At 38.7% G+C, this 11,169-nt stretch overlaps 2 protein-coding genes across 2 annotated transcripts in view; both read left to right on the plus strand.

Annotated features, from left to right (window-relative positions):
* ash1l (ash1 (absent, small, or homeotic)-like (Drosophila)) overlaps positions 1 to 3,539 on the plus strand; it is a 33,115-nt gene extending 29,576 nt beyond the window's left edge. The window contains 1 exon segment of the mRNA XM_038725902.1: positions 1,103 to 3,539. Coding sequence (XP_038581830.1) covers positions 1,103 to 1,194 — 92 coding nt within the window. The 3' untranslated portion in view covers positions 1,195 to 3,539.
* Positions 3,540 to 4,657: 1,118 nt separating this feature from the next.
* Positions 4,658 to 10,338, plus strand: lrrc71 (leucine rich repeat containing 71). Its single transcript, XM_038725937.1, has 16 exons — positions 4,658 to 4,831; positions 5,641 to 5,679; positions 5,757 to 5,891; positions 6,319 to 6,426; positions 6,611 to 6,686; positions 7,414 to 7,488; positions 7,699 to 7,767; positions 7,876 to 8,034; positions 8,113 to 8,197; positions 8,342 to 8,509; positions 8,603 to 8,666; positions 8,763 to 8,836; positions 8,936 to 8,962; positions 9,057 to 9,165; positions 9,579 to 9,670; positions 10,128 to 10,338. The coding sequence occupies exons 1-16, from the start codon at positions 4,750 to 4,752 to the stop codon at positions 10,245 to 10,247; spliced, it is 1,482 nt and encodes a 493-aa protein (XP_038581865.1). The 5' UTR covers positions 4,658 to 4,749; the 3' UTR covers positions 10,248 to 10,338.
* The last annotated feature ends 831 nt before the right edge of the window (positions 10,339 to 11,169 follow it).

Genomic DNA, 11,169 nt, shown 5'->3' on the forward strand with positions numbered 1-11,169 from the left:
CGAAGCAAACTACAGCTCAGATTTGGCTGTCATTCATATTTATGTTAAATTCTTGTTAGCATTCATCTGATGCTACATCATCAGATGGGAACCTCAGTTTTGCTTTGTCTCAGTCCCTTCCTCCCATGCAGTGTCTGTTGTTTCATAGCTGACAATATTATCAAAAAGTATCTAAATCCACACCAGCTTCTAACATTCAGTGGCTAACCTCAGTGTTTAAAGGATAAGTCTGGTGATGTGCTGTATTTTTCCTAAAGACCCAACAATGAATTGATCCTGCTAACGATTGTTGTCTGTGTAGCCAAAACCTGATACAGCTTATTCCTCTGTTCCATAGCCCTCCATTGTTGGTCCTTCATTACAATAAACATAGGCATCATTTATTTTGAGTCAATCCCAAATACACCGTTCTGCTCCCACAAGCTAGAGCACCAGAGAGTATAATCCACCACTGAAAATCGTCCCCAGCAGGACTGTTCACCGATGTTTGCTAAAAACCACAGTGGCCAGCTGTTTAAAGGAATTACCAAGCTTTTTTTATCTAAATTACTTTATTTTTATTTTTATTAATAGGTTTGGAGCTGAGTGCCACAGGGTCTTTCCCTTGGATTTGTTGCCAGCCTTATCCTGCAGCTGCTTCACAGTAAAATTCTTCCAAAGGCACCACATGCCCTGTAGTCAAGTGTAAAGCATCTGCAGGAAGCGCCTACTGATAAAGCAAGATATAAAGAAACAGATCAAATTTGACTTTTTAGTTGTGGTTTTAGTAATAAGAACAAGAATAAAGCAGCGTACCAAAACTTGGAATGCCGTGGAGTCTGTCTTGCGAAGGATAGACTCAAATTTGCAGCCTAGAATGACACCTGAACACACCTGTTAAAGTCTGATAGGGTATCGGAGAGCTACAGACATTTTTGGACACTTCCCAGGCTCGCTGTTATAAAGGAGGATGCCAACTCTGTCAGATTTTTTGAGCTTAAAGCATCATTAACAGAAGAGATTCCTTTGCCTTCCTTTACCTTTGCTGTTTCTTTAACCCTGTGAGTCAGCTGTTTCTGTCTAAGCTCCTAACCCCCCCCCCCTCTCTCTGTTCGTCCGACAGCCATAGATGTGACTTATCTTCTGGAGGAGGGCGCAGGGCGGCGGCTACGGCGGCGGACGCTCGGATTTGGTGATTTCGTGGGCAGAAAATAACATTATTAGGTGACTGTCAAGCACACTGCCTTTCACTTTTGTGAGCTAGGGCAGAAAATGGAGAGACAGCAAGAAGGGAAATGAGCATTGTTGGTTATCCAACCATTAAAGACCACAATGCGTCCCTGGGGGCCTCTTCCAGTTTACCTCTTCCAAGACTGTCATCTCAACTCTGAGAGGGTGGAGGGGGTTTGGAAGCGCTGACTCCATGAAAATTTCAGCTTTTCAAGTGTTCTCAAGGAGCACGAAGAAAGCTGACCCAGACACCTTGCTTATTTAAGTAGTTTGATGCAAAACAAAACGTAAAAAAAAGAACATAGGAGAAATACCCCGTGCACTTAAATTCATTGAATATTACAGACATGGGTAGATGAATTCCACTAGCAAGCATCAGAAATGAAACAGTGGTACTGAATAAGGATGGATGAGAGGGAGGGAGTCCTTTCAGTCAATGGCGATGTGAATGCTGGAGAATTGTTCCCCCTAGTGGCACCTAGTTGTAATGACAAAGTATAAGATGATGAGAGAAGATCTGCGCAGGGACCGTGGGGGAAAATGGAATAGGAGAAATGTAAGTTGAGCAGTGTGCTCAGATGCTGCTCATTAGAAAGCGAGAATGATTGTGGGTGGTGAACTGCACTTTTGGTACCATGGATATTGTGAAGCTCTGTGTAATGTATCTATAATGAAAACACACTAACACTCACAGTATTGGATGATGCAGTCTGGGAAAAAAAAAAAGCGAGTTAAAAAGTCTATTATCTTTTTCCTGTTATACTGTAGTAACTCATTTAGTGACAGAAGAGGCTGAGGGTGTGTTTGTTTTTAGAGTAAAGGGAGGGGAGGGAAGATTGAGTGTGCGCTTATGTCAGTCCAAGTGTCTTGTTGAGGTTATAATTTTAAATTTTTCTTGTGAGGCAGTCAGCTTCGCCCCTCTTTTTTGAAGTAACATGATTCACCAGCTTAACTAAATCAGGCGTGCGCGGGGACAACGGCTTTAACTGTAACGCCTTACACAGCCGTGCCCTCCGACTGCCTTGTGTGCGAGTGTGTGCGTGCGTGCACACTTATTGTGTGTCTGTACTCTGCCAGATTTCTTGAAGATATACCTTTTTAAAAAAAATGGAAAAAAAATTAAGGGCTCGATGGCAATTAACAGTTTTAAGAAAACTATGGAAAACAATACTTAACATGAAATGTATCGTGATGGTCATATTTTCTTATATTCTGTGAGACGGGTGGGGCGATGTATACTGTATATTGGGAGGGGAAGGGACTTAAGATCTTTTTTTGTTCCTGTTTGCCATGGAGAATGTTTTAAAAAGAAATTGTGATATTTGATGAGTTTTGTTTTTTTCCCCCCAATTGCCTCTGCTAAAAAGGGACAGCCTGCAATGTCCCAGTGCGGTTAACTGACAGAAAGGTGACGGGGATGAGACACTGACGGAGGGAGAGAGACGGAACAGGAAGCTGTACAGTGCCAAGTTATGTAAATATACAAACTTTACATTGAGGAGTGTCTCCAAAAGCAATATCTTGAAAATGGATTTTGTTTATTATTGTACTGTACAGGACTCAGCCCTAAATGTATTATGATTATTATAATAATGATAATATTATAATTTCTTCCGTTTGTATTACCATAAATGAAGACACATAAGCTCGGAGGAAAATGATTTTTTAATGTCCATAAAATCTCACCTTAATTGTCCCGACGACATCAAAACTTAAGCTGAGTTTTTCGTTGCCTATAATAAATTAATTTCATCTATGTACTGCATGAGCGAGAAGAATGTCAAACGGACAAAGAAGGCATTGGGACGTGACAGTGACTCAGCAACGACACCTTTGTCACTGAATTTTTGTTAATAATATTACTTTTAAGGAGAAATGTACTCCTTGTTTTTGCTGCAAAGTGTTGAACACTAAAAAAACAAACCAACATAAAAATGTTATGATATTTTTAAACGCTGACAGACACAAAAGTAAAACTGTCGGCCCAATGTCATGTTATTATTTTTGATTTTCTTTCAAATAGGAAATGGTTCAGTTTTGTGATAGCGGTCATTGTATGATGCTTGTACTTGTATTTGTGTGTTTTGTGTGATTCGTTTAGTTATTTTTAGACAATCACAAAATAAGATGCAAGCATTGTAAATGGCAGACTGGTGGACATTTTGTGATGTGTACAGTTTGTCAAAAAACTTCTTCCACTCGTTAAAAGTTTGTAATTATGATTCTTAAGTCATGAAAAATGCTGTTGGTTTTTACTTTTTTTGTTTTATATTTGTTTTTTGTTTGTTTGTTTGTTTTTTAATAAAAAGCACTACATTATTGTGAATACACTTTGAGTTGTCGGGCTTTTAATATTCTTTAGATAGATGCAAAAATGTTGCTACATGTCCAACTTCCCTGTTGGCGCTCTGCTAGTTTATCACTGATCTGGTTTAAGTTATAACATGTATATATCTTCTTTGAACTGTTAAAGACATGAAATTAAGGTTTGACCGAAGACAGTGAGCTCTGCAAACATTATGCAGGAATGGAAAGAGTCCTGCTAATGTGATACTGTTGGTAAAGAGAAGAAAGGAATTCTCAAAGGATAATCACACTGAACATAGTTTTCACTATGACTACAATTGAAGTGTGGACTGCATTTTAGAGAGGCTTATCTATCACAGCAGCTATGAAGCTCCCAAGGTAAAAGAAGTGTTTCAGGCACAAACACCTTTTGAGACACAATACAGTTTAATGGATGATGAATTGATAATTTAGCTCATATAGCCTCTGTACCAGTACCAGAAGCAAGACGTAGAAGCAGAGTGAAGTCATATTCCTATCTTTTCATATTGTGTGCTTGTGATTACTGTTACGGCTGCTCTACTGAAAGGTCAGGGCCGTATTAAATGAAAATCTAATCTCCATGATGAGGAATGAGTAAACCTCCCCCTTCACAATCACCCAACTCCTTTTGCTGCTCCTGCTCTGTTTTGAGCATGGAAAAATAAAAATGTCCCAGTTTTAGTCTTAGTGCTACCTTACAGATGGTACAAACAATAAAAAAATACCCTCAATTCAAACCACAATGGACAATCAACATAAATTTAAAAAACTGATTCAAGTGAGCCATGTCATCCACGGATATATATAGTCTTATAATGTCTAGGCTGAAAGGAATAGTTTTATAGGGAATGTGTGCTTTCTCATGGTTCTGCCCTTTTAACTAACTCTCGCGATATTACAGAAGTTAGAAATGAATGCGGTAAATGACATGCTACTATGGATGTTGATATTCTCAGCACTATTATTTGCGTAAAAGCCATATAACTACTAAAAATAATTTCCAACAAATCTTCACTAACGATCATTTTCAAATATACCAAGAGCGAAAGGTATCAAGCTCCAAGTACCAGAAGTCTCGCGATGAACCCATGTGAGGTAGGAGCGAGAGTTGGTTATCATAGTAACGCCAAAGACGCCCTGGGGTTCATTTTGCGGCTTTAGCTCATTTATCTGATGATTTAACTTGCTATATTTCGATTTATAGACGCAACAATGTCTAGAAAGAGACAAAAAGAGAAAACAGAAAAGGCGAATACTGAGGAAGAGGCCTCGAAAAATGCAAGTTTAATGATAAGTGAGTCTTTCATCAGCAGCTCGGGAACGTACGACTGTTATAGACGTTAGCGTTATAGTTTGCTGTGAAAACTTTTTAGTCTGTAAATTATAAAATGTAGACTTTCAATGATATAGTAATACACAAGTAGTGTTGTATTTATATATTTGAAAACAGCTTTAAATATCACCTCTTAAATATTTGAAGAAGTATTAAGAGCAACTTAGTTAATAGGCTAACGTTACCACACTATAAAAATATGCCATTATGAGTCCAGCATTCAATATTAATTTATGTAGCCAACAAAACAAATTGTATGAGCAGCAAAATGTATTTAACACAGTATCAAAAGTAAAAGTACTCAGTGGGTCCCAATAAGAATATTTCCCTTTCAAATGTAGTGAAGCAGAAATACTCAAGTACCTCAAAATTGTACTTCATTGCAATGCATAGTAAATGTCGTTACTTTCCAACTGGAAATAAGTAATAATTTAAAAAAAATAATATTTAGATAAGTCATTTTACATTACTACATGAATAATCATCCTAAGATGGCATGAGCCATACTCAACAGCTTTACTCACATCATTATAACAGCAGACTGGACCGAACTATAACCCTGCATGTGCTGGGCAGATGCAGGGAAACAGGAAAACACTGGATTGTATTTAAAGAATCTTAATAGATATCAGGAATGAAGTACCATTTTCAATCACTAGCTTTTTTGTAACAAGTGTATATGAGAACTTCCACTTTTGTAGTTTATGTAAGTGGTTTATAAAAAGAGGTACTGCTCTGTGGGAATCAACTGGCCTATCTGTTGTTTTTAGGACAGACTCCAAATGACAAATTGCCTGCTCAGACCTTTGGTAAGTTACATTATCAGACTGTCTTTGGTAACAGATGAGCGTTGTATGTCCAATGACTTAAACCTACTATCCCACAGATGAATATCAGTGTTCAGGCAATGTGGAGATTGACTTCCCTGGTCTTTGTGCTCTTCTGGACATGAAGGATATCCCAGCTGTCATCACCAAACAACCAGCCTCCTCCACTGCTGAAACTGAAGGAGGAGACACGGGTAAACAATCTGAACAGCTTTGCAGAGAACAAAGGGACAGGCAGAGACATACTATTATCTTGTTGTATGCTGAATAAGATACTTGTTTATTTTCTATTATTGATTTTTCAGAGACAGGACTTGTTAAATGCAGCTGATGTCTTAAACTCAGAGGCCTTTAGTTGTATTATCATTGACGTAATTCTGTAATAATTATAGTTTGAAGGTACTTTCATTGAATCTCATCTGATTTTCTGAACATAAAGACATTGAATGAGTAATTTAGAAATATAAACCAAAGAAAATCTGATGACCTAGGAACATTCTGTACCCTGGAAATACTTTACTGTTCTCTAGATCATTGTATACGAAGTCTGAATGTGCAGTAATTGTCCTTTTTATAATCTCAACTTTAGTTCTCTTATAATTATCATAATTCTACCTTCAGAAGACACCCAGTCACAGACAAATGCTGCACCTTTGTGGTCTAAACCATGCCTCCAAGTGGAGCTGGAGACCGAAGACCCCCTCAGCACAAAGAGCCTGAAAGCTTCTGGTAGGAACAAAATACCACAGAGAAATATTTACAGCCATATTTGTCTCTGGTTTGACATTTTTTTCTTTTTACGTTCTCATTTGACTTCCTGAGCCATCTGCAACCATCAGGTTGGTAATGTCATTCGGTATTTCTGCTGAATGTTGGCAATGTTGATAATAATATTTGTCTCATATATACACAGGATGGAAGGTAGATGAGCAGATTGCCAGAGTGCTACAGAAGATGCTTCCCTCCTTGAACAAGCTACAAAACCTTCAGTGAGTAATACAGTTTTTTACAACTGCTTACACACAAAATCTTTACATGTCACACAATTTTTGAAACCTCTCACTCAAAGAGCAAATCCTCTTCTAAAATCTCCAAAACCATTAGCTATTTCTCAGCCTTTCTCTCAGTTTTCAATTGCATAAAACACTTTTGTCAATTCTCTACCTAAACATCTAAAAGGAAGTGACCTGCTTTCCTTTTCCAAACACAACTAATGAAAATGCTACGCTTATTCACCAGGTCACACAGCCACTCCTCACATGTGGAAACTGCTTTACTGATCGCTTACCTGCTTTAGTATACAGGAGACCTATACATAGGTCAAAGGTCAGATTATCTGTTTTGAACAATGGATGCCAACAATGGACAGAGAGCTAGGGGGGAGGAAGGGGACGACAACAAGGACAAGTTCAAGGAGGAAGAGTTGGAAGAGGTGGAGGAGGACGAGGGCAAAGACTTACTATTATGAAAAAAGTGTTTGCCATCTGATGCAAGTGCTTTATTTTGGGATGTGTTTATGGCATTTTGAAGGACATATGAGGCATTTTGCATTTTGGAATTGTGTGTAGAGTTTTGAAAAAAAGAGACAGTTTTGAAAACGTGTGTAAGCAGTTGTAAAAACCTGTCGACAGAGTGCGGTGCACTCTTGTTATAGGGAACTGGGACTGCTGTCACTGTTTTGTTGTTGTTTGTGTAATCTTGTCCACTGTGTTCCAGGTTTTGGCAGGCGGGACTGACAGATCGAATGGTAATCTCCCTCATGAACACAACATCACTGTGCTCCAACCTCAGGTAAGCGGATTCTACTGTCATTCACACTGTGAGTCTGTTTTGTGGCTCCTTGCACCACAGTGGGTCTAATTCAACCTGGGTTGAAGAATGGGAAACTAAAGATCAAGTTGGAAAATGTTGTAGAGTTACAGAGGACAACACCACTGTATATTAATATCATTCAAATGCTGAAGGTTATTGATCCTTCCCCTAGTCTTTGTTTTATGTTAGTGCTGTGACATTGGAGGGCAACGCTCTTCCAGAGCAGAGCTACCACCTTCTTCTCTCTGAAGACAGCAAGTGAGTGCCCAAGCAGTGGGAATGTCTCACATAGTGTTACAGAAATTGTTCAAATAAACCTTAATTTGCACTCTCACACTCTTGTGTGTTGTGTGTTTTTTGGTCAAGCCTCACACACTTGTCCCTGCGAAATAACCGGATAGGAGATGAAGTTGCTCGTGTAATTGGGACGGCTCTCTCAACGACCAGATCTGCCAATAAGAGCCTCATGTCACTCAACCTGGCATTCAATTCTATTGGTGATGCAGGTGCTTCACATATCGCACAGGTATAACCCAGAACTGATTGCATATTTCTGCCTATACGTTCCCCTCATGGCCACTGAGGTGTCCTGTTTTGTCTCTCAGGGCTGCGGTTGAATCGTGCATTGCTCTTTCTCTCACTCTCCAACAATCAGATTGGAGACTCCGGAGCTGCTCATCTAGCTGCGGTATCCATTTACATTAAATACTTTATCCTGGGAGATAATGCATTTAAATCAGTGGTTAAGTTGTTTTAAATTATATTCTGCTTATTGCATTATATAATTATGTAATTTAATAAGCCTCCATGGCTTAACCACTTCCATTTTCAGATACTAGGCGAGTTTGCTCTAACTCATGAAGAAGTTGTGGAGAGGAGAAAGCTGCTTCTGGAAAGAAAGCAGTCACCTTTTAGGGGCGATGCTGACCAGTCGCCTGCTGGCCATCTTACCTCAGGTCCCAGTAGCACTTCACTGAGCAAAGGCACCTCCAAAAAAAAGGTCACATGCAAAAGTGAAACTATAGTGTAACTGCAATGTCATCTGTGGTTTGTAAATCCTGTGGCAGGTAATCTTGAGATATTTTTACAACAGGAAGCATCAAAAAAAGACGAGAAACCAGCTGCCAACACAGAGAACCCAAAGTCTAACAAGAAATGTAATTGCTTCTGTTACAAAAACAAACTTGTTTTTTTTATCCTCTACTAGCAGGAGGGGTTATGTTTTTATTGTTTTCTATTTAAATCTCTCCTAGCCTCTGATATAAAGGTGCCTCAAAGTAAAGGTGGAAAGCTGGGAGGCAAGGAGAAACCACTATCTGCACAGGAGGTACCAGAACAATGCCTACTAATTCTGTGTACCATGTGGATATAAACATGCAGATATTGCTTTAAATCATTTAGTTGACTTTACTTTTTTTTCCTGCAGGATAAATCAATTACTACCCCGAATGAGGTTTGTTTGATGCATTTTTCTGTTCTGAGTGATTAATAAGATTTGAACATAAGCTGCCACGTGCTTGTTTACTTCTCTCCTTCTCCACCTGCAGGAAGAGGCGGTGGAAATAGTGAACCCCCTGCTGGACCAGTCAGTGCAGCACAGGGATGGTGAGATTTTTCTGCCTGGGAACAGGACTCTCACCTCCCTTAACCTTGCAGGTCAGTAACTGTGGCCTGTGTTCATCTCAGCTTGACAGAAAAATCAAACCCAGAAACCTTCCACACTAAGGTATTTCCAGCACAGTTAGGTTATGATTGATCAATTTTGGAGTGAGTTTCTCAGAATCAATGTGCAAATGTTTTTTTTACTTTTTTACTGTATGCTTAGAGAAGTGCTCTGTATATAATCTTACCTTTTTATTGTCATTTGTTTAGAAAAAAGATACAAACGAAATTAAATTCGGAGTTATTTGTTATTTATAGGTCGCATTAAATTAATAAAATCAGTATTTATTCACTGGTCACTAATTAGCAGCTACTTCCTCAGGACTCTGCACAAAATAAAAAAACTAAACCTTATAAGGACTATTAAAGATGTATATAACATGGTTATATTGTGTGTGTTTGTATAGGAAACAGAATTACAGAGAAGTCGCTGCCTCTGTTCCTGAAGTCACTAGAGATGCAGGGTGAGGGAGGAGGCCTGCTGCGTCTCTGTCTGCAGGTGTGCTTCACTTACAGTTGATTCTGGCCAACTGTGTGTGTGTGTGTGTGTGTGTGTGTGTGTGAGAGAGAGAGAGAGACTGCTTATTTTCATATCAGCATAAATCTGTTTACAGAGTCACATTATGGGGACTCTTGGGGACAAAACGCATAAAAAATGTAAATCAGTACAAGTGAAAACCTGGTTTAAGGTTAGGGTATGGTTAGCATTAGGCAAGTAGTAGTTAGGGTAATTATCCAGGAAATGAACATCAACATAATTTCCTTTGAAGTGATGCCAATTCACACACTGTGTGAATTGGCATCTGGATACAATTAACTTTAGTTCATAACATAAATTTAATAAGAGGTTAATTGTTAAAGCTAGAAAAATTACATTTGTGTACTTTTGATTAAATTATTTAACAGTTGCAGAGGAATATGAATATTTGTATGATAATTTCTGATCTCATTTTCAGAGAAACCACTTCCCACCAGAGTGTGAGTGCTATGTGAAGATAAAGGAACTGATGACACTCACAGATCCAGTCGAAAAAAATAGCTCTGAGCAGACAGAAGAGGAAGGACATGGGGCATAGTGCTGAGAGAACTGGCACCTACTTCTGCAGACTTCTACTGTAACTTTTGATTTGAGATATAACAATAAAAGTTCATATACATTGGCTTATATATTTTGTCCACTGTTTTTATAAAGCATGAGATGAACAAATGGAAACACTAATAGTCTTGTGGTCCAATAAAAGGCAGTTTCTGAACAGTAGGGCAGTGTAGCACATTAGATCCAGATGCTTTGCCCAGGACAGCTAATCAGACCATAACAGATCAGTTTTACTGCTTTGATTTCTCATGGTCAGAATTTACACCAAGGACAAAGACTGAGAACAGCCAAATACCAAGTACTAAATCTAGATGCACCATTGCTCTCATATCTCACAGTTGTAAGCCAGTGTGACAGGAAACACTCAAGGATTTATCTACCACAGACTTCACCAGTTTTTGAAATTTAGTTGGTGTTTTAAGCGTCTGTGTCAAGAGTCTTCTCCTTAAGAAAACAAGGAAGGAATTGTAGCACAGAGAGAGAGCTTCATTTGTCTATTTCAGGCTGCTGAAGCCTATTATTAACTTCAGGTGAACTGTAGAAACGATTTTTCCATTGAACTATATTTTGTCCCCTACCTCTATCAATGGAGTTGCTTCAATGCCGTTATGGACAGGGGAAAGAATTATATTGAACCAGAACTCTGTCTGTATTAAGAGAGACTTAAAAATATCGGAACGTATCTTTGTGGTTAATCTCTGTTACATATGGTATCTGATACTGAGGGTAAGGTTTGGCAGCTTCTTGGGGCCCTGAAGTGCCACCAGGGGGCCCTTAAAAGAAATTAAAATACTGGCATGATCTCTTAGGTTCCACAGTTTATTGTTTGTTTTCATTTACAAGCATACAAATATACTCTTAAAGAGGATATAGCCTAATAATTTGGAGTGTGATAATACATT

The sequence above is a fragment of the Micropterus salmoides genome, unplaced genomic scaffold, assembly GCF_014851395.1.
Source record: "Micropterus salmoides isolate LMB-PRFRI ecotype aquatic unplaced genomic scaffold, ASM1485139v1 Ms_hic_scaffold_17, whole genome shotgun sequence".
Classification (NCBI taxonomy): domain Eukaryota; kingdom Metazoa; phylum Chordata; class Actinopteri; order Centrarchiformes; family Centrarchidae; genus Micropterus; species Micropterus salmoides.